At 47.9% G+C, this 23,585-nt stretch overlaps 1 protein-coding gene across 9 annotated transcripts in view; it reads left to right on the forward strand.

The window, feature by feature from the left end:
• Positions 1-10,057: 10,057 nt before the first annotated feature.
• The window catches only part of LEKR1 (leucine, glutamate and lysine rich 1), a 144,222-nt gene continuing 130,694 nt past the window's right edge, over positions 10,058-23,585 (forward strand). For 2 of the 9 annotated variants that reach the window (XM_006123470.4, XM_075937767.1), the window contains exons 1-3: positions 10,059-10,182; positions 10,839-10,995; positions 11,683-11,751. In XM_006123470.4, the coding sequence (XP_006123532.2) occupies positions 10,130-10,182; positions 10,839-10,995; positions 11,683-11,751 (279 nt within the window). In that variant the 5' untranslated portion in view covers positions 10,059-10,129. The other 7 variants (XM_075937768.1, XM_075937766.1, XM_075937765.1 and 4 more) reach the window with 7 other exon arrangements.

The raw sequence follows: 23,585 nt of genomic DNA on the forward strand, positions 1-23,585 counted from the left end.
AGGTTAATAAGAGGGTGGCAACTTCTTCTGTGTCCTGGTGTCGAAAATCAGTTCTATTTATTAGCTGCTTCGATTGCCCGCCTGACTGGTGCGCGAAAATAAGAAGCTCCCCGGAGGTGAAAGGGCTGGGGCAGACTGCTGTGCTTTGGCCAAGCGCAGGATTAGCGAGTTAGCCCAGCTTTAAGGTCTGCACGCAAACCTCGCCCTGTGGGGAGCTAGTTACACATGGACACACACACGCGAACTGCAGCTGAGAAATCAGACTCCCAGGGGGGAGGCAGCAGGCACTCACTGAGCATGGCCCATCCTGACAGAGCCGTGCAGTTGGTGCCCAGGATCTGGGCATTGCCCTGCGCTGCCCGTGGAGCCAGGTGCCTGGGTAAGCTTGGAACTCAGTGCCTAGGTTGAGCCCTGCTTTGGTACCATGGTGCTCCAGGGGCTGGGCAGTGTCCGGGAAGTAGGTGCCATGAAAGTTAAACCGCACTGCCCTTCCCTGGCGGCAGGGTCATGCCCTGCAGGAGAAGCTGAGAGCCGTGCTTTCCGTGTGGTTGCTCTGTGGTGTGACATGAGTGTGCACCTGGCACGCAGTGGCTGCTGCCGCTGCCTGCTAGGCTCTGAGATTGCGTGATATGCAGGGATTCATGAGCTGCTGAGGCACACGCACTCCGTGCTTCTGCCCCAGTGACCCCGGAGCCCTCTCCCTGCTGCCGGGCTGGCGGGCAGGTGCTCTGGAGAGGGAGGAGCAAGTTAATCTCTAAACGCTCAGCTTCTGCTTTCTGAGCCTGGCCAGGAGAGTCACGCTATTGCTGGGACAGGCAGTGAGTTCCCCGGGGAGGAGGAACACACAGTCTCCTCGTTATCAGCGGGAGTGTAACATCTGGGAAAGAAACCCGCTTACAGCAAACCTAGTGGGAGATCTGCAGGCTGCTCTCCACCCCCCATAACTCGCAAACTTCTCAATAAAATGTCCCCAGCCAGACCTGCCCCTGGGAAGGGAGTTTCTCACTGAGTGATCAGGCTTTTCAAGTCTCTGCAGCTGGTGAAAGAGGATTTTGGTCTGTGTTGGCGTGTGTTCACTCCACAGGGATTTACATCTTATCCTAACATTTCAAAATTAAAAAAAACCTCCCTCCTTCCAACTGTCCCTGTTTGATAACCCTGCTGTGACCAAATGTAAATATGCCTCCCTTCCACGCCGTACACTAAAGAGGGAGGGAAGGTTTAAGTGTTCAAATCAGATTTCTGACAATAAACGAAAGACAATTCAGTTACAGCTGCCTTCATCTAATCATAACAAACTGTGCTTAAGAACGCACTGTGTACACCACAAAATGTCCCCATTTTAGGAGGGACAGTCCCTAGTTTTCAGCAAAACAATTATCCTTTCCCACTCCCTCCTAATGCAATCAGTTTAAAAGGAGCTGGAAATTGTGCCTATATTTCTCCATAAAAATTCTTGTAAATGTTGACATGCATAGAAAACAAGCTGGGATCGAACAAATTTCACATCACATTGGCTGGATCCTGGAAGGGGTCTGTGACAGGACGGCACTGCCCCGCACTCAAGCCCAGGGAATTCACCTGGCCCAGCTGGCTGAGAGGGTCCCACCCAGGTATAAAGAGCTGCAGAACTGCTCAGTTGGGGCTGACCCCCATAGGAGAAGGGGCTAAGGCAAGACCTCCAGAGCCACAGCCAGAGAGAGAGGCGCCAGGCCGATCTCGCCTCTGCCAGGTCCAGGCTGGGCCCAACTCCAACGTCAGAGCCACCGTACAGCCTCCCTGAACACAGGCGCTGCATTGGACGCCGGGTGGGGAACCACCGCTACTACTGCCCGACTCACGCCTACAGATGGGACCGCGACGGGCTGGGGAAAGGGGGTAGGAAGTGACCCAGGGTGGGGAGCTGGAAAAGCCCCAGTGGGCTTGGTGAGTTTCAGGAAGGACTCTGCGCCGAGCCAGTTGTGGGAGCCACCCGCCTCTGATAGGGCCCTGGGTCAGGGCCCAGTGGAGAGGAAGGGCCTGGGCCCCCCTACCCCTGCTTCCCAGACCCCCGTCGAGTGGGGAAACATGTAAAGGACGAGGCCACAGAGCCTGCATATAAAGGACTTGGCCAGAGGGCTGTATTTCCCCTAAGACAGGGGCATTGGACTTTGGGACTAGGCCGGTAGGCCATATTTCCCCTAAGGCAGGTGCACGGACCTTAAGACTTGGCCAGAGGGCCGTATTTCCCCTCAGATAGGGGCAGGCTACTTTGGTGACCAGACTCAGGAGGCCTGAAGTATGCCCTGGATCTGGGCAGGCCCCCCCAGAATGGGGGTGGCCTCCCGACACATCGTGGAGAACATGGGTACCCAATCCCTCCCCTGTGCAAAGGGGCCAGCAAAGAAGATGGGTAGACTTGGGAGAAGGGGACCCAGGAAGTGGGTGGGGTGGTTGTCAGAATGGCAACATCAGCAAGAGTTGTACCAGAACTAGCTGCAGGAGCAGCCAGTGAGGTTGCAGCGGTGGCAGCGCCAATGGGAGCGGGAGGTCACTGCCCAGCTGCTGGCTCAGCGAAAGAAGGGGCCTGGGCGAAGGACCCCCTGCAGAAACCCAAGGGTTAGCATGGTGCCACCCAAAGGAGAGGGAGAAGGGAAGACCCTTAGGCAAAAAGGATGAGGAGATAGTGGACTAAGGGGTGGACATGGAGGGGAGAGCCCCCACAGGGGCTGCCCTTTTGGACAAGCGTTGACTGTGGGGCTCCAAAACGGGGCAAGGGACCCCGCCAAATTGGTTGTGCGACTATGGGTAGAAGGAAACCCCACAATGGCATTAGTGGACTCAGGTTGCAGCCAGATCCTGGTCAGGACAGACCTGATTAAAACCCAGAGCTGGCAGGGGCCCCAATTCAACTATTATGCGTACACGGGGAGGTACGGGCGTACCCAACGGCATGGGTGTGACTAGATGATGGTCAGGATGTCGGGATTTACAGAGTGGGGCTGGCCCGACATTAGCCTACCCGCGGTATTAGGCTGGGACTGGAAGGGCTTCGGCAGGGTGCTATGAGACTGGAGCCAGCAGCTGGCACAGGGCCCTGGCTCCCCTCTGCACGACCAGGAGGAGGCCGCCCAAGGCAAGAGTCTAGGAAGGGAGGAAAGGCTGACTCGGAACCAACTGAAGGACCCACCGCTAGCCAGAGGGGACCACCCAACCTGGTAGGATGAGGTTGAAACACTGGAAGTGGACGGGGACTTCATGAGGGAACAAAGGAAAGATCAGACATTGAGCCAAGCATGGGAGCAGGTGCAAGAACCCGGAGAGGAGGCAATCCAGGACACCCGCAAGCCTCAAGGCCCACGGTTTCATGTGAGAGCGGATCGGCTATATAGGGTGGTCCGGAACCCCCAGACGGGGGAAAACATGTGGCAGCTCCTGATCCCTAGCAAATATAGGAATTCCGTACTCCAGCTGGCACATTGGCTTCCTTGGGCAGGTCATCTACGACAAGAAAAGACTCTGCAATGGGAAGGGCTGAGGTTTTTTTGGCCATGCATACACCGCGCAGTGCGAGACTTTTGTGAATCCTGTCCCGAATGCCAACTCACCAGCCAAAAGGGGGTCCGAAGGCCCCACTGGTGGCACTTCCAGTGGTGGGGATCCCATTCGAAAGGATTTGGTTGGACCTGGTGGGACCCGTAGAGAAGGCCAGTTCTGGTTGCCAATATATCATGGTGGTGGACTACGCCACGCGTTACCTGGAAGTGGCGCCACTACGAAATACCACCACCCTCACCCTCGCAGAGGAACTTTTCAAATTATTTGCATGAATGGGGATCCCCAAAGAGGTCCTGACCGACCAGGGGACCAATGTATCATTCCGACTGATGGCAGAACTGCCATGGTTGTTAAATATCCACCCTCTGAGAACGACTGTTTACCGTTCCCAGACAGATGGCCTGGTGGAACGTTTTAATCAAACATTAAAGGCAATGCTGTGGAAATTTGTGATCGAAGACCCCGACACTGGGACAAGCTCCTACCGGCCCTGTTGTTCGCCATACGGGAGGTCCCCCAGGCGTCAACAGGGTTCTCCCCGTTTGAACTCCTTTATGGACACCAGCCAAGGGGGATACTTGACCTACTGAAAGAAAGCTGGGAATAACAGGAACCTTGGGTCCAAGGAATGGTGCCCTATATATTTCTGGGTACGTCTAGACTACATGCCTCCGTCGACGGAGGCATGTAGATTAGCCAGATCGGCAGAGGGAAATGAAGCTGCGATTAAAATAATCGCGGCTTCATTTAAATTTAAATGGCTGCCCCGCTCTGCTGATCAGCTGTTTGTCGGCAGATCGGAGCAGTCTGGACGCGACGCGCCGACAAAGAAGCCTTTCTTGATCGGCACAGGTATGCCTCGTGAAACCAGGTTTACCTGTGCCGATCAAGAAAGGCTTCTTTGTCGGCGCGTCGCGTCCAGACTGCCCCGATCTGCCGACAAACAGCTGATCGGCAGAGCGGGGCAGCCATTTAAATTTAAATGAAGCCGCGATTATTTTAATCGCGGCTTCATTTCCCTCTGCCGATCTGGCTAATCTACATGCCTCCGTCGACGGAGGCATGTAGTCTAGACACATCCACAGTTGTGGGAGCGCTTGCAGAAGGTAAGGGAATTTGCCAAGGCTAACCTCTTACAGGCACAGGAGACTCAGGCCTGGTATTACAATCGAGGGGCCAAACTCCGCTCTTTTGAACCAGGGGACCATGTACTTGTCCTACTGCCTTCTCGAGACTCCAAACTGTTAACCCAGTGGCAAGACCCCTTTGAGGTGGTACAGCGAATAGGGGCTGTAGATTACAAGGTGAGGTTACCCGGAAGGAGGAAAGAGGTACGAATATAACATATCAACTTCCTGAAGAAATGGAAAACAGCCGAAGGACTACTAGTCACTCCGTATCCCCTGGATCCAGAACTGGGGCCTGCAGTAGAAGACTTCCAGGGACCTGCTCAGGTCACTGTGAGTGAGGAACTGAGTCCAGTACAGTGGAACGAATTACAGCAGGTCATCCAGGGATTCACACAGTTTTTCTCCACTCAGCCCAACTGGACCAGCGCAATATACCACCATATCGCTACCCGTCCGGGCCATAAAGTACGAGGCCAACTTCGGCCCCTACCCAGAAAGATGTGGGAAATGGCCCAGAAGGAACTCCAGATGATGTTAGAGTTGGGAGTTGTGTAGGAGTCCCGCAGTGAATGGAGGAGCCCAATTGTTCTCGTCCCAAAACCGGATGGGATGATGCGCTTTTGCATTGATTTCCGCAAAGTTAACGCCATCTCGCGGTTTGACACCTACCCGATGCCTCGAGCCGAGGAGTTACTGGACCAGCTCGGGCAGATGGAATACTTTTCCATCCTAGACATGATAAAAGGGTATTGGCAGATTCCCCTGACGCCAGCCTCCAAGGAAAAAACTGCCTTCCCCACCCCCTTTGGCCTGTTTCAATTCGTGACCATGCCATTTGGACTTCATGGGGCCACGGCCACATTCCGGCGATTGATGGACCAATTGTTATGGCCCCACCACCCCTACGCGGCTGCCTACATGGACAATGTGGTGATCTATAGTCTGACATGGGAGACACATCTACAACACTTAGAAGCAGTATTGGAGACCCTGAACAAGGCCGGCCTGACAGCCAATCTGTGAAAATGTCAGCTGGGCCGCCGGGAAGTGACCTACTTAGTCTACACCATCGGACAGGGGACAGCACGACCACTAATAGACAAGGTAGAAGCCCTGCGGGAATGTAAGACACCCAAAACAAAAAAAACAGGTATGCAGTTTTTGGGTCTAGCAGGATATTATTGCCGGCTTATACCTGGTTTATCGAATATCGCTGCGCCATTATCAGACCTCACTAAAAACACCTAGCCAAATAAAGTACAGTGGTCAGCAGAGTGCGAGAGGGCCTTCAGGACCCTGAAAGACAAACTTACTAAAGCCCCCCATCTTGTTACATCCTGACTTCTCGAAACCCTTTCTGCTGCAGACTGATGCCTCAGAGAGGGGCTTAGGGGCGGTTTTGTCCCAGCAGGCGGAGGGGCGGGAGCACCCAGTGGTATATATGAGCCGTAAGCTCTTCCCACGAGAACAGAACTATTCCACAATAGAAAAGGAAGCACTGGCAGTGAAGTGGGCTATAGACGCTTTAAGATATTTATTAGGAAATTTTGGGAGTGCCCAGAGACCACACACTTCCTCCACCTCAAATCCCTCCCCACTAAGGTTCTGGAAGAGTGTTTGAGTGGGGAGAGGAATGCAGACTCTGGGACAGAGTTTGGGTGCAGAAGGGGGCAAGGGGTCAGCCTTTAGGAGGGAATGTGGGTATAGAAGGGGGTCTGGGGTACAGACTCTGAAATGGAGTCTGGGTGCTGGGTGCAGACTCTGGGCTGGGGCACTGGAGGGGAAGAGGGTGCAGGCTCTGGGAGGGAGATTGAGGACTGGAAGGGATGTGGGGGTGGGAGGTGCGGGGGGAATTTGGAAGCAGGAGAGGAGCTGGGGTGCAGGCTCTTGAAGGTGGGTGGGGGAGAGGGGTGGGTGCTTACTTGGGGAACTCCTCTCTGGCAATGACTCTTGGCGGGGAGGTAGGAGTCTCTGCATGCTGCTGCCATGGGCACTCAGGGCAGAGTCAGCATGTGGAACCCCTCCCCTTCCCCAGGGACATGCAGCAGCTGAGTAGAGCAAGCAGCAGGAAGCCTTTCTAGCACCACTGTGCTATTGGTAGTAGGAGCAGGGGCCCCTGCACCATTTTAAATTGCCTAGGGGCAGCAAGTGGAACTGAGAGGAAGCACACAGAAGCGGCAGGTGGGGGCCAGGGGAGAGACCCAGCCCTGAATTTTAGTAGAGCTGGGCCCTCAGCATCACAGGCCCATATAATTCACCATCCAGAGTTGGTTTAAACCTTAATGTTTCTTTAGTGCAGTTGTTTAATACAGCTTGTTTTGTGCTATGTATAACTCTTCTCTTTCATATAGAAATATGTAGAATTAACAAGTAGTGAATACGCCACACACAAATGAAATTAGTTTGATCAGTAATATTGTACTAGGATTGTCTTTTTGATTTTTGTTCATTGCAGGATGCTAGCTGCTAGACTTTTTCAGTTCAGAATTCTAGCACATTTCATCGCATACCATGTTTTCACTAAAGCGGGTGTGGAACCTAAGGCCCAAGGGCCGGATGTAGCCGCTGGCTTGCCTGGATCTGGCCATCCCCTGCGGAGCCTGCACTGCGGTTTCTGCTCCTTCCATGTCCCACCATCTCGCTGGAGCACACAAAATCTACTAGCCTGGGGCCCCCAGGCTCTGGTATGCAAAGGGAATATTAGGAGTGACTTTCTCCTTCTCTGTGAGGGGCCAGGTCAGTGAGGGTTTGGTTTTTCTTTTTTGCTTCTCACTTGTATGTGGCCCGCGATTGATCTTTCTGTGGGTCAGCAGCACCCAATCCAAAAAAGGTTCCCATCCTTGCATTCAGGGGTGGATGAGAGTTTTGCGGGGCCCAGGGCGCGGGGCCTATTGAACCTCTGCTAGGACAATTTATCTCATTTAACTATCAGGCTAAGTCTACACTGGCCCCTTCTCCGGAAGAGGCATGCTAATTTCTAACTTTGGAATAGGGAAATCCGTGGGGGATTTAAATATCCCCCGTGGGATTTAAATAAACATGGCCGCCGCTTTTCTTCCGGCTTGGGGAAAAGCCGGAAAAGAGCGTCCAGACTGGCGCGATCCTCCGGAATAAAGCCCTTTTCCGGAGGATCTCTTATTCCTACTTGTCTAGGTCCTACTTGAAAGTAGGAATAAGAGATCCTCCGGAAAAGGGCTTTATTCCAGAGGATCGCGCCAGTCTGGACACTCTTTTCCGGCTTTTCCCCAAGCAGGAAAAAAAGCGGCGGCCATGTTTATTTAAATCCCGCGGGGGATATTTAAATCCCCCGCAGATTTCCCTATTCCAAAGTTAGAAATTAGCATGCCTCTTCCGGAGAAGGGGCCAGTGTAGACGTAGCCTCATAGTTTAAAAATGAAAGGGCAGTATTGTATGTGGCTTAGGAAATGAACATCTTTAAAGATGCAGAGTCAGGAGGCCAGGAGGATGTTCTGTGGTCAAAGCCTCATCTGCAGTACCAGAGAACTCCATGGGTTCACTGAGTGCAGGACCTAGACAAAAGATCTGATTGACCATAGCTGTTTAATAAAAAAAACCCAACAAAATAAAACAATTTCACCAGTGTATGAACTAAATGTATGGCTTGTTGTGGCAAGGCTTATGAGACACAATAAAATAAGAAGCCCCAGATTTCTGGCCTTGGTATAGATTTGGGAGGCTGCACATAAAACAACACTGATGAAAAGAGAGTGTAAAATATGAAATGAATTCAACAGAGTGAGTCATAATAAATACTCCTACTCTGATTCTCATATCTTTCTTTAATTAATTAATTCTTTTGCTGCTCTACTGTAAACTCTTAACAGATTTCTTTCAGGGCTGGCAAGCCAGACAGTTCATATAGAGGGTGAACAGATGTCCTAGTTTATAGAGATTGACCCAGGCTTTAGAGTCAATTCTAGGGTCACAGACAGCTCAAGTGAAATCAGGATTTTCTATTTTCAATAAAACTGGATAGGTAGTCAGCTGGTTATCCTCTTTCTGTTCACACTATCCTGGTGGGCCTGAATATACCGCTTCTCCAGTTGTTGACTACTAATGCTAAATTGATCTCTTGGTCACAGCATGGATTAAGGAGTGGAATCTAGGTCACCACAATCCATTATGCAGCAATATGGCAAATTCTAAAGTAGCAGATGCTTGAGATGGCATAGGTCCCCTCCCATCCCTGGGAGCAACAGTAAAATACTAATTTTACATTCAATTGCAATTCTGTGGCAGAGGCTCTCTGCAAATCTCTGTAGAATGGGTCTGGGCAAGATGGGACCTGGGGGGCCAGCTTCAGGCCACCTAACACTTTGATCTGGCCTGCAGATTACATCTGGGTGCTACTTACAGACTCCTGCCCATGCCACCAAATTTCCAGGCAGTTTCTCAGGCAGCCAGATCCTTTTAAAATGGCTCCCAACTCCTACTCACAATGTTATCCCGGCAGGGGTTGAAGCTGTGAGCACTTTAAATAGTCACAGCTACTTTGGGTGGCTGCCAGGCAATGCGGTAGCAGTGGGGCTGGGATCCAGGAGCCTTCTCCTGTGTTTTTAATACAAAGCTTCCAGCCCCAGACAACTCTGCGGGAAGGCTAGTCCTTAGCCCTGCCCCTTCCATCCTAGGTCCCCCCCCCCTTTTAGGGGTGAAGCAGACCCAGGACCATGTACCATAAATCATTGTGCCCCCCCCCTGGAAAATTATAGCCTACCACTGCTGTAGAACAACAATAATAGCAGTTGTACTCAATTATTAGAGGGGCCTATTAGAAGAGTGAAGTTTTGTCTATCCTTCTTGTGCCTGTTCCAGTGGAAGATAAAGATTGGAGTTTTGGATAGCACGGGTAAATTCCTATGTCCTGGTTAACATTTTTTTTTCACTCAATAAAACAAGTTTAAAATGTATACTTATCAATGACTCAAGTGATCATATACAATGATTGTTGTGTTTTGCTGCACCATTACTTTTATTATTAGAAGTACTGTACAAACCCAACATTTTGTTTTACTATAAAGCACACAAAAAATAAAATGCATTAAGTGTTGCACATTTGTTTTGATAGCAGTACAGGTTGTCTATGGACTATCCTCCAATGAGTCTGCAGAGTGCACAGCGGCTGTACACAGTTGCATCCTCTTGCCCCTCTCCTCTTCCTTATTATCAGCTGATTAGGTTAAACTCCTAGTGAAGGGAGGGAGGGTTGCAATTTTTTACATGAGTTAGCAGCAGGTTGAGTTGTTACAACATGAGGGAGCCTACCTGTGACCTGCTAGATCACGTGACTACATACACCCCTTAGAACCCCCATCCCCACTGCTTCCCCTGCTCAGGGTGTGCTACAGCTCCCTCACCCCAGCCATCAGGCTTCGCTTTCTCCAGGCACGTGACTCTTACGTCAACTGACACGTCGTGACGTGCCTCATTGTTGCGCAGTTGCCATGGTTACGAGAGACGCCGTTGGAGTCCCCCTGGCAGCGCGAGGGACGCCGAGGTAAGAAAAATCCCATCCCTTCCCCCCTCCCAACTCCCTGCAGGTTCCGGGGCTCCCTGTCCCCGCGGCTCCTCTTAGCGGCCGGTCGCTCCGTCTCCCCTGGGGGCCGTAGACCCTGTTCGGTGTCGGGCCGAACCGCCTCACCAGGGCCCCGCTGTACGGACCGGCCGGTGCCAAGGCGCGTGCGCACAGCCCGAGACTAGGCCGGCGGGGAAGCAGCCCCAGCTCAGTCAGCCTCCGAGGCAGCCTTCGCTCACCAGTGGCCTTACGCTGCCAACAGGCGGCGCCAACTGGTGCTGGTCCCAGCACTGTCCCCGCGGGGCTCAATGCTGCCTCCCCCCCCCCCAGTCAGTGACCGAATCCTGCTCCCGCGCGCCCAGCTCTGGCAAAGCCCCGCAGCAGGGCTGGGCTCTGGCTCGTGCAGCGCCGCTGGGCCAGATGCTCTTCTGCATTCCCCCTCTGCCGTGTCTGCTGACCTCGCTGGGGCAAACGTTGCTTATGCCCACGGGGCTGCGCGGAAGTCCGTGCGCTGGATTCTTCTCTCATTTGAGAGTGTCTACGAGCAGAGCGGAGAATGGTGTTGGTGGAATGTGAAGGGACGCGTTTCAATAGCGGACAGTTTCCAATTTCATCGGAAGTTTCTTTCTTAAATTCAGAGGGGAAAAGAGACCAGAGCGCCAGTGGAATCATTCTCACGTGTGTGCTGCCTACACCAGAAGCGCGACACTGGAGGAGCTGCTCTCCCATTGGCACAATTATTGCACCTCAGTGAGAGGTGGAAGCTACGTTAGTGGGCGAGTGCCTCCTGCTGACGTAAGCACTTGTGTCAACAGCACTTAAATGGATGTAATTTGTGTCGCTCAGGGAGGTGGCTATTTTATACCCCTGAGGTCTGGTCTACACTAGATCTGAAAGGTTGGTTTAAGGTACGCAACTCCAGCTACATGGAATACATAGCTGGACTGGTCTTACCTTAAGCTGAACTTGGTGTTGTCCACAATGTGGGAGGCTGTTGGGAGCAGACACTCCCATTGGCTTCCCTTACTCCTCATGACTACGATGCTGCAAAATTGAACACCAGAATGTTGATCTCCAGCATGACAAGTGAAAACCTGCCCTGGGTGATGTAAATTACATTAACTTAAGCAAGAGCACAGACTATCTTGGAGGTAGATCCTTTAAACCAGGGGTTCTCAAACTTTGTGATACCGCAACCCCCCTCCAAGTTGCTCATGACCCCCCCCCCCCCCCCCGGACCCATAGTTTGAGAAACGCAGCTTTAAGCTGTAGGAGGACATGAGAGAATGGGGCTATATATGGCATGTGTCCTATTGTTTCATCAAATTGTAAAAAATGATGAAGCCTCGATTAGGATTGAAATAAAATAGAAAAAAGTATACATGCAACTCCTCTCAAAATACTGCTCAAAATTGTCTCTTATTTGTTAAATGAATTCTGACCATTTAATCTACACTAGTTTTGTGTGGCTTTGCATCATAGGAGCCTGAATTTTGGTACACCATGGATCGACATATTCCAATGCATGCATTACCAGAAGAAATCCAAAAGGTAAGAAATACTGAAAATAAAACAACATCTAAGGTCAAAATTCTACAATGGCTTATGAATATTTCACTGGCTTGAAGTCACTATACATAGTCTAATAACTTTCCAACTACAGCATCTGGTCCAGTGTGGTGATTTCAATGTGCCTCTATTTACTGCCATGAGTTTGGGATGAGTGCAGAATAAGTATGTTTTCATCTTCTCAAATAAGTGCCAAAATAAAATTGTGTACCCTCCAGTTCCCCTTCATATTTTGTCCTAGAGTGTGTGAATGTGGATGTATAAAGTTAATTTTTTGTTCCGTTTTTAAAGCCGTAGTTCTTAACCTGAGGTGCATGTACTCCTTCCGGGTGTGAGATGCCCTTTCTGGGGGTGCGAGACATGCCAGATTTTTATGATATATCTTAGGTTTTAAACTGACCTACTTACAACAACTTTTAATAAGAGGTGTGAAAACATATTTTGAGAACCAAGGGATGCAGACTGCAGTAAGGATAAGAACCACTGGTTTAAAGTATGTTGGTGTGAAGATAACATGTCTTTGGTATGGGAGGAGCTTATTGACACCCACAAATGGAGACAAAAGTCATTTTTATAACTGTTTGCAGTTTATACTATGGCTGGTAAATAGTAGTTTGTGCTGGTTTTCACGACCACATGTGTTATAAATATAGCAAAAGATATATACATAGTGATTTTAGATCCGTTGGTAGGTTTATGATTAACTATTCTTTATTCTCATGCAGCAAATGTTTGAAAAAGTGGAAGTGGCATGAAATCAAATTGTCATTCCCCTTAAGACAAGCTAATTTGCTTCAGTATGTTTTAAATGAAACTCTTGAGCCAGTGGGACATTCTGTTCTTTATAGTATCCTATTTTTACTGTGTTTACATGTATTCAAAATGTGCAAATTAAAAATTTTCCCATTGGAAAATTGCACTATTATTCTATGCAGTGCTCTTGTAGCCATGTTACACAAGTCTCTCTGTAAGCTCAAATGCTTGTCTCTCTCACCAACAGAAGTTGGTGCAATAAAAGATATTACCTCACCCACCTTGTGTCTAATAATTATTCTTCCATTTACTTGTACACATGGCAGGCTGTGCTATTTTCCAACTAAATCTTTGCTTTAAAGTTGACTCACAATAGCCTTTTTTGTAGTCTCAGAAAACATAAAATTGAGGCTTGCTTATAAATAGGACTGTATTGAAAGATAGCTTTGAATAAAGAATTGGATCAGTTTCAGCTCAATACAGTTTCAGCTGCACCTCTTTTTCTCCTTAGCTTTGTGATCAGATCAGCCATTTCTTTTTGTCATGCAAGACTGGTGGGAAATTTAGGCTGAGGAGGTAGGGAAACAGAAGAAAGTAGGGATAATTTGTCAAAAAAGTAAATTAGGGTGACAAAGAGGAGAGGGGGGAGAATTCAGACGAAGAACAAATAATACAGGGGACTATAAAGTCAGAAAGGTGAATGTTTTGTAATTCTTACAACTTCAGTTTAGTAAAAGTTTGTTGTTCTGATTATATCCATTGTTCAGCTTCTAGTATAGCTTTGGACAAATTTTGTTTCTGGGATGTGGCCAAACACTAAAATTAAACTTTTAGTTGCACCCCCGCTTGTAGCTACAGGCCTTTATTTCATGTATGTTTCAGAATTGTATCTAAACCTTTCAAAATCTCATAAAATAGGGAAGGACTTGTTGCTGACCTTCAAGACAAAAGATCAGTATTTAGTTATTTTGTAACTGAATATTTCAAATATAAGGTGCCATCAGTTTAGCACTGAGGTACAAAGTAGGGATGTCAATGTGTAGTCTGAGCTCCCTGCGGACAGAGGCTGCTCTGCCTCCCAGGCAAGCCTGGTCTGCGGGCTGCTGCCATACCAGCCTCTGTCCGGGGAGAGCTCGTGGGGCGTGTATCTGAGGCAGCAGCATGGGGTAGCAGGTAGTTCATCTGCACATGGAGCTGGTTTTTAAACTGATACAGAGGCAGCTGCATAGGCTGGTAGGGGGCTCCCTGGGAGTGCGGCCAGGAGTGCTCTGGCTGCTGGCTCCACCCCCGGGACTATCGAATAGTTGTGTAACTGATGAGATTTCATGTGGTTACATGACTATTCAATTACACCATATGATATCCAACATCCTTAGTATAGAGATCTACTTCAAAATAAGTAGATGAATAAAGTCAAAAATTCAGGTCTGTTGTATGGATTATATTTTAATTTTAAGTAATGAAACATTCAACTCCCGTACTATAATTTTTGCAGTGCATTCTAAAATATGGGCTAAAATGGGCAGTATTCCAAGGTCATGCTCCTTACAAGTTATTCAGATATATAGAAATAATTTAAGGTTCCATTCTTGTGATTTTTGAAGCTCCTAGTGTAACTTATTCAGCTGGCTAAGAATGGGTTAGACCACCAACTTACTTTCTCCTGAGTAATTTATGCTCCCCAGATGCCTACTGTATAGAATCAGAGAGGTGTCATAAGAATGGCTATCCATCTTGGTTCAGTTCTCCACTTGTCTTTGGCTAAAAGAAGTTCAGCATAGCTAGGGAAAAACATTAGCTTTTAAAAAGTTAATACAGCTCTGACCTGAAATTAGTCCCACAGATGCTATAGTGTAACAATCGGAAATGCTGCCCTTCAAAATTATTTATACTGCACAAATTTCTTATCATGCCTTCATAGCGTCTGCTGTTACGTAGATCAGGTTCTTGGCACAAAATCTTATGGGTCAGATTTGGTGTCAGCCCATGGCCAATGAATTTGGCATTGTTTTTTGTTTATGATTGGACCCACTTTGGCTCTTTTAATCTCTGAGCTCTCTCACATATGTGCTATATGTGCATTAATGTAAAGTTAAATAGAACATTTTTAATGTCAATACACTGGCCATCTCTTGCCAAGTAAGCAGTGGAAGTTTTGGTAATGCTGCTAGACAATTTTGATCTCCCATGATTCAGCAAATTCTCTGATTTGGCAATGGTCAGGTGCCACGGATACCAGACTAGAGAGGTTCAAGCTGTACTTCATGTAAAAGCTGTAAAAAGGTTTGTCTCTGAACTGTAAATTGTATCTAACATACCATGTCTTTTCTTGGACCTCTTTTTGGCCAAGTGAAGCAAGCTCATACACTCAATAGCAATTCTTTGTCTATGTGAGGGTAACTTTTTAAAGCCACATCTGGTGAATTCCAATATTTCAAGGGAATAGTCAAGACCTCAATGGACAGAATGGTGTAAGCTTCAGTTGGTGAAGATTGGGTAACTGAAAAATCCTGATTTCCACTAAAATCACATTCATTTAGAATACATGCGTGAGGGACTGATCTAACAAAGATCTGTGGGAGGGGAGCAGCACCACTCTGGCTACAAAGATGAGGCATTGATCTTACTGGCCTAAGGGAGTGGAGAAGGAACACACTGGATATAAGGATGTAGCAGTGACCTACCTCAGCCTTAGGGATTAGGGTGAGAATAGGACTGATGGGCTCCTCACACCATTCCAGGCAGCTCTTTCCTCCAGCTGAGTTCCTCACTCCCAAACTCTGGACTGCCCCTGTATTCAAGTCTTTTGTCCCCATTCTGACTAGATCCTACTATAGGCAGGCTTCTTGCCCATCCACTTCAGTTTCTCTTAATTTGGGTGAGAACTGGGAAAACTGACAATGCCTGATGAGGGTTGGGTAGGGCTAGAGGGCAGGGATTATTATTAGGGCACCAGAGAGCTTGCTCTGCTAGCAGCACTAAATGGGTACTCAGGCTATGTCTGCACTACTGGGTTGTTGTGCAAAAACCTGTAGTGCATCCACACCTCAAGCACGTTTTTGTGCAAAACAAAGTACAGTAAATCGACAGGACAGAGGGCTTTGGCTAGTAGAGTTATTCCTTTCCCCCACGAGAAATAACTCCTTTTTGCGCAAGAGTTCTTGCAGAAAAAGGTGTGCGTGTGTGGATGCTCAACAGGGGTTTCTTGCGCAAAAAGAGCCTATCACAAAAAAGCACAGGTGCTCTGATGGCCATTCACAGAATGGCCATCAGAACTTTCTTGTGCAAGGGTGTCCATGCCACGTGGACGCTCTCTTGCACAAAAGCACATCACTTTAGTGATGCGCTTTTGAGGTATGGACATGCGTTTACACAAGAAGTTTTTGCGGAAGATCTCTTCCACAAAAAGCTTCTTACGCAAAAACCCTGCAGTGTAGACAGCCTCAGTGAGCTCAATTTTAGTGGCATTCAAAATCTCTGTGCCCTTCAGGAGAGCCTCTCAGGCCCATTCTGGCCAGGTCTACTCTCATTTACCACTATCTTCCACTCCTGACAGGCTCTCACCCTCTCTGCTCCCACACACTCTGTTCAGAACTCTATTGATTTTCATGCAAATTGGAAACCTAGAAAAGCCTGATTTTTCACTAAAATCCAGAGTTCCCATTTTCATTAAAATTGCCAGAGTTATGACAAGAACGGGGGGCCCTGGAGCCCTGCAGCAGTGGGGTAAGGTGTTAGTTGGGTTAACAACGAAGTGTGCAACCCTCTAATAATGTCAAACCTTTTAGTTTTGAAAACTAATTTTGAGACAAATGACTATAAATTATCAAAAGCTTCGGAGGGGTTGCTGAGTTAGTCTGTAACTTAAAAAACAACAAATAGTCTGGTAGCACTTTAAAGACTAACAAAATATGTAGATACTGTAGTATCATGAGCTTTCGTGGGTACAGTCCACTTCTTCTGATGACTGGAATGTTGGATGTCTAGAATCCCTTCCCCCCGTCTCAGGTTGTCTGAAGAAGTGGGCTGTGCCCATGAAAGCTCATGATGTCATCTACATACTTTATAAATTAAATGATCAGATACTGTTTTGTAGCCTTAATATACTTGGGCCTTATTGTATAGTTAAAGTTCTTTCCTGTGTCATATTACGGAAGAAAATTTTACTATATATTTAAGAAATATGCCTCTGTCTGTCTGTGAATCCATTTGTTCAAGAACTCCTCTATAAGCTATAAGTTCTAGGACCACCAAACTTGATATGGAGCTTCCTCTTATCATAACTTAAAGCAAGGTAAGGGTTTGGTTATGCCAGGACAATGGGATGTGCCTGTAATTTGATTGTTTCTCATAAAATGGAAAGGGCAGGGTCTGGTAGGAGGGATAGTTAAACTGTAGAATGGCCACAGGGGGGCAGCAAGGAGTCTTGTCCACCCCCTCCTCCATCCCATTTCAGGCCAGCACTTGGGGCTAGGATAGCTGGTGAGTGTGGGGCAAGCTGTATGCAATGGCTGATTACGTGTCACTTCTCCTGCCTACACATTGGTCCTTTACATGGTTGTCCTCTTGCTATTCTATACCTGCTTTGCTCCTTCATCCCCTCCAACCATGCTGTTCTTCCAATTCATCCCACTCCCAGCACTGAGCAGAAAACTAGCCCCTGGTCAGAGTGCTCAGCTAACCAGTAGCCTGACTAGCAGTTTCCTTCTTACCCATACTGCCTCCAGCCTGGACCCCTGGCCAGGAACTGACCTCTGCACATGCTAGCTTGTACAGCCCTGGTATGGGGAAGCCTCATTACCTCCTCTAAGCTGTGAAGTGATGGGGTGAGGGAGGTAAAGTAATTTCCACTCTATTCATGCCCCAACCCTGGAGGCTTCACAGCAGCTCTTTGGGTAGGGGCTTAGCACCCTGTTCACCCATCACACCCACCACTCCAACAGGGGAGCACAGAGCTGATCTGTCCCCTAGACATCTTCCCCTGCTGAGCCATCTTTCTAGGCTGGTTTTACAGAAGTTCTAGCAGTCACGTTCCATGAGATCTGGTGCACAACACATCCTTAGGGCTTAACACCTTCCTGCCAATGCTGTAGGTGGAAGACAGGAAATGATTGGGTTATGTCTGTGGCTAGCAGTAGCCTGCAGATATTAATTACTTTTTGACACTGTAAGCAGGAAGGGACAAGCTGCTTCCAGCCACTGGAGAGCAGGGTTTGGGGAAAAGGTGAGCACTACGAAGATATAGGCCAGGTTATCCCTTCACCCCCAACCTCCATGGCTGTAAGCAAGTCTTGTCCTTCCCTCTGACACAGGACTGAGAAGCAAATGTTGGTCACATTCTGGCATGAATCCTGGCAGAATCTGGGGAGAGGGGCATGTGACCTGTGTGCCTTGCGACATCTTGCCTCAGGGGGTACCAAGTACTAGCAGAGATGGAGCAACCATTGGGATCCAGCCATGCATGAAGGTGGAGGGCAAGGAGGGTCAGGTTGGTCAATCTCCCCTTCCCTCATGTGAGAGAGGTGTGTGGATGTGTGAACCCTAAAGCCTTAAAGATAACTACACAATATTTCCTTTTAACAGGGGATTGGTCAATTTGATGTTAATATGAGCATTTTACTGCTTTGTTTTGATTGCCAGGGCTCGACAAATAATGCAATCTGCTTGCCCGTGGTGAGTAGATTGCAACCTGGAAGAGCCGGGTTTGGGCGATCTGTGCATGTGCATGTGCAGAACGATCTGCGCATGCGCAAATCGCTGGACAGCATGGCTGGCTAGCGGGGCTCACTGCGGTTCGGCGAGCCCTGTTGATAGCTATTGAACTTTCTTGAGTATGAGTAATTTTACCAGATATTCTCTATTTAGCATAGGAAAATGGGGTCACATAATGGGATTTTCAAAGATATTAATATACATGATTCTTGTTACATTCCAAATTTAAAATCAAAGTGACTTTATCGGCAGCATAACAACTTGATAGCAATGTCAGAATGCTGTACACTTCCTAGGGAAAAGCAATCACAGTTCTTTCTCTTACTATTTGAGGACATGTCTACGTAGCAGGGCTAATTGCATAGTTTAAGTCAAAATAGCTTATTTCAAATTTGGGCACAGCTATATAGCACTTACTTCAGAATAGAGCACTTTTCCTCTGACTTCCTTTACTCCTCATACAATGAGGTTTACAGAAGTCAGAGTAAGAAGCCTATTATTTTCAATGTATTTAAAAATAATGGGCTTGCTGTGTGGACGTACAATGCATTATTTCAGAATAACTGATGTTATTCCAAAATAACACTGGCTGTGTAGATATGCCCTAACTAATGCAGATGCACTTTAGTTCTATTTTTCTTTTTCTAAAGACCCAATCTGTTAGGCTGAATTCAAAGGCAATTGAGGATGCTGCGCACTTAGCAGGATCAGGCCCTAAATTAGCTATATTTTGTCTGATGAACATGTATTCTCTCATTGTACTCTAGCTCTCATATTAAATATTTACTTAATATTTTAAATCATACATTGCAAGTTGCTTAGAAAGATTTATCACAGCATTTTCTCTTTCAAAGAGTAATGTGACTTGAAAATAAGCTTCTGATTAGTAGACAGATCATTCATCCCTTATGCACTGATGTAGAATCCATTGATTTTAGTGTTAATTTTGCATGCACAGAGAATGCAGAATCAGGCACTAAACGTGCAACTTGAGTTAAGAGTGTCACATTTTTACTTTATCTAGAAAAATTTAGAACAAACTTTATCATTAATTGGAAAAGGAAATTATTTTTAGTACTTTGGTTTAATTTATCTGAAAAGCTCCTAACCATTTCAATTAGTAAAACTGAAACAGATCAGTACTGTAAGGTCTGAGCTGGAAATTTTAATGTGACAGAGTACTTTACACAGGGACAGAGTGAAGTGCCCATAATTGTTTATTTGAAAGACAGAAGTGGTGGTACTGCAAGAGAGCGCAATGTTCTTTTTGGGATAACAACCTCCTCCTCCTCTCTTCATAGTAGTTCATGTTGTCCTTTTCCAATATAGTAATTTTAGTGCTTTGGAATCTTATGGTATTTATTCTGAATAACAGTTTCATATTTCCAAGCACAGATTGTAACTGCCAGGAAAAATAAATTTGATTTTTCAGTTCGTTCAGAGCTGCTGTCATTTTATACTGAGGCAAAATTAAGAGATAGAAAATAATGCCTGTCCTGATAATTCCAGAGCAAATATCCCAAAATGTTATTTTATCAAGTTATATTTAAAACGCAGCATATTACTGAACCTTGGAATAGTGAATCTTTAGGTAATAGTTTTTGAGAAGTTACTTGCCTTTAGATTAAATACAATCTTTTTTCTATTAAATTAATTTTTAATCATTCCAAAATGTCTTTTCTATCTCCTTTAGTGTATGTGCATGCGTTTGAACTTTTCTCTTTTTTTTCTCTCTACTGTCCTTAGCACAAAGGGATTTATTTCTTTTAACTTAGGCTGTGCTTAGAGTTCTTCTGATTTCTGATCTTTCTAAGTCATACTGTTTTATGATATATTTAGCCATAAGTAATTGAACAAAGACAAAAAGCATGCTGTGAGTTCCCACATGCACAGTAACTCTGTTTTGCCTCTCTAGCCATGGCCTCATCTTTCTTCTTCCTTATGCCTTTAAGCTAATTATATATAAGATGTAAGGCCCTACTAAATTCACAGCCATGCAAAATGTGTCACGGACCATGAAATCTGCATTTTTGTGTGCTTTTACCTTATACTATTCAGATATCACAGGGGAGACCAGAGTTTCTCAAATTGGGGGTCCTGACCCAAGAGGGAGCTGCAGGGGGATCACAAGGTTACGTTAGGAGGGTCACTGTATTGCAACCCTTGTTTCTGTGCTACCTTCAGAGCAGGATATCCAGAGAGTGGTGGTTACAATGCTGGACAGGTGCCCACTCTGAAGGCAGCATCTCATCACCAGCAGTAATGGTAACAATATCATACCTATGTTACCCCTCGTACTGCTGCTTTCAGAGGTGGGTGGCCAGAGAGTTGAGGCTGCTGACTAAGGGCCCAGCTCTGCAGACAGCAGTGCAGAAGTAAGAGTGTCAGTACAGGCAGTCCCCGGGTTATGTACAAGATAGGGACTGTAGGTTTGTTCTTAAGTTGAATCTGTATGTAAGTCGGAACTGGCGTCCAGATTCAGCCGCTGCTGAAACTGACCGCCAGTTCTGACTTACATACAGATTCAACTTAAGAACCCCAAGCTTCCCCAAGTCAGCTGCTGCTGAAACTGATGAGCGCTGATTCCAGGAAGCCTGGGGCAGAGCAACTCTGCCTCTGGCTTCCTGTAGTCAGCGCTGGTCAGTTTCAGCAGCGGCTGACTTGGGGACGCCTAGGGCAGAGCAGCTGGGGTGCTGCTGGGTTGCTCCAGTAGCACCGCTCCTCGGCGCTACTGGACCAACCCAGCAGCACCCCAGCTGCTCTGCCCCAGGCGTCCTGATTCAGCCACTGCTGAAACTGACCAGCAGCAGCTGAATCAGGACCTGGGGCAGAGCAGCTGGGGTGCTGCCGGGTTGGTCCAGTAGCGCCCAGAGCGGGTGCTGCAGGACCAATCTGCAGCGCCCCAGCTGCTCTGCTCCAGGGTCCAAAACAAAAGCCTGGTCTGCTGGGGGGGGCACACTATCCGCCCCCCCCCCCCCCCAGCAGACCAGGGACACGGGGAGCAGAGCAGCAGCGGCAGCGGGGTGCCGCGCCTCTGAGGCTTTGCTCTGGCAAAGTCTCAGAGGTGCGGGACTCCCCTCCCCGCGGCTGCGGCTTCAGTCCCGGTGCCTGTGGTCTGCTGGGGACCGTCCCCAGCAGACCACTGGCACCGGGACTCAAGCGGCAGCAGCGGGCGGGTTCCCGCGCTTCTGAGACTTTGCCCGTTCGTAAGCTGCTCCGGTGCCCCATGTCTGCTGGAGACCGTCTCCAGCAGACCAGGGGCACCGGGTGGGTTCCCGCGCTTCTGAGGCATGGCCAGAGCAAAGCCTCAGAAGCGCGGGAACCGCCGCTGCTGCTGCTTGAGATCCGGTGCCTGTGGTCTGCTGGGGACCGTCTCCAGCAGACCAGGGGCACCGGGCGGGTTCCCGCGCTTCTGAGGCTTTGCCAGAGCAAAGCCTCAGAAGTGCGGGAACCGCCGCTGCTGCCGCTTGAGATCCGGTGCCTGTGGTCTGCTGGGGACGGTCCCCAGCAGACCACAGGCACCGGGTCTCAAGCGGCAGCAGCGGCGGTTCCCCGCGCTTCTGAGGCTTTGCTCTGGCAAAGCCTCAGAAGCGCGGGAACCCGCCCGGTGCCCCTGGTCTGCTGGAGGCGGTCTCCAGCAGACTAGGGGCACCGTAGCAGCTTACGAACGGGGCTTTCTCGCCCCGGAGGTCGCAGGTAGCAATCCGCTACCTCGACCTCCCGGGCGAGAAAGCCCCGTTCGTAAGTGCGGATCCGACATAAGTCGGATCCGCGTAAGTCGGGGACTGCCTGTACCATACCATGCCATTGTGGTATTGTGAGCTTTCATGGGCACAGCCCACTTCTTCAGCTGACCGGAGTTTAGAGTTTAGGATATGCAGACCCAAAATAAATAGGGCAGGAGGGAGAGGGGGGAAGCGGGGGAAAAGGAGGAAAGGGGCAGGAAACAAGGAGTAGAGTTTATGAAAATATCAAAGGGAAAAACAGGAAGGCAGACATTTACCATTTAAAAAATCCTGTGACCTTGAAGTTGACCAGAATGGACTGTGAATTTTGTAGGGCACTAATACATGCATAACTGCTCCTTGAGCTTCTCTCCTCTATCTCCAGGCTGGATATCCTCCAGTTAGGTCTGGATCTGGTCCAGATTGGCTCTCACTCTTTTTACTCTCTCATCATTGCTTGTTAGTGACTGCTCTCATCATTGCTTGTTAGTGACTTTGTGTTGGTTAAATTACAGATCCCCCTCTGAATCATCACTCTTCTTGACTTAGCTGCTGCTTTTTAGCTCTGCAGAGCATATCATCCTGTTTGAAACTTTATCCTCTTCTGGTTCTCCTACTGCTTAACAGGGATTAAAGAGAAGCTAGATAATTTCATGGAGGTTAGGTCCATAAAAGGCTATTAGCCAGGGGATAGAAGTGGTGTCCCTGGCCTCTGTTTGTCAGAGGCTGGAGAAGGATGGCAAGAGACAAATCGCTTGATCATTGTCTTCGGTCCACCCTCCCTGGGGCACCTGGTGCTGGCCACTGTCAGCAGACAGGCTACTGGGCTAGAAGGACCTTTGGTCTGACTCAGTACGGCCGTTCTTATGTTCTTATGCTTCTTTGGTGGTTGATTGGTCAGTGTTTTCCTTTAGCAGAGCTCCCTTCTCTTTCTTCCCACTTTTTGTGGGGTTCCACATGACTATCTAAGACCCACTTTTCTTATCTTTCTACATCCTTTAGGTAAATCAATCTATTCACATGGCTACAAATATCAGTTTTACCATTATGGTTCACAAATGTAACCTTTCCAGGCTTTTCTCTCTTTACTCAGTCCTGTAGTGTAACTTTTCTCTCTGACATCTCTTTCTAGATATCCTAACTCGGTCCCTCCTTACTTTCTTTTCTCTTATCTGCTCTCCTTGTATTGCCCTCTCTGCTCCTCCAATAATACCTGCCTCAACTGCATGCTTGTCCTCTTCTCTCAGGAGTCTCTTGGTGCTTTCTTCCAAACGGTTTCTTATGCATGGAAGGCACTCTCCTTAACTGATCCATGCGTGTACTATCATCTTCAAATTCCTATGTAAAACCCCCACTTTTGCCAAGAAGCCTTCAGAAAATTGCTAACTTGGAAATGACTTGATATGTCTATCAATTTAATTATTAAAATAAAAATCACTGTTACATATGCAAACATCAATAAACTGTACACATAGCAAGCCTAAGTATCCATGCAATCTTATTACTTTCACCCTTATTCTTTCTTACCCTTACCTCCCTTTGTTTATTACATTCATCAGGATTCCTCTCAAAGTTGGCAAGATGTTGCGCAGGTGCAGATGTCCACCTGCATAGAGCTCATTACAG

This window comes from Pelodiscus sinensis, chromosome 10 (assembly GCF_049634645.1).
Source record: "Pelodiscus sinensis isolate JC-2024 chromosome 10, ASM4963464v1, whole genome shotgun sequence".
Taxonomy (NCBI): Eukaryota; Metazoa; Chordata; order Testudines; family Trionychidae; genus Pelodiscus; species Pelodiscus sinensis.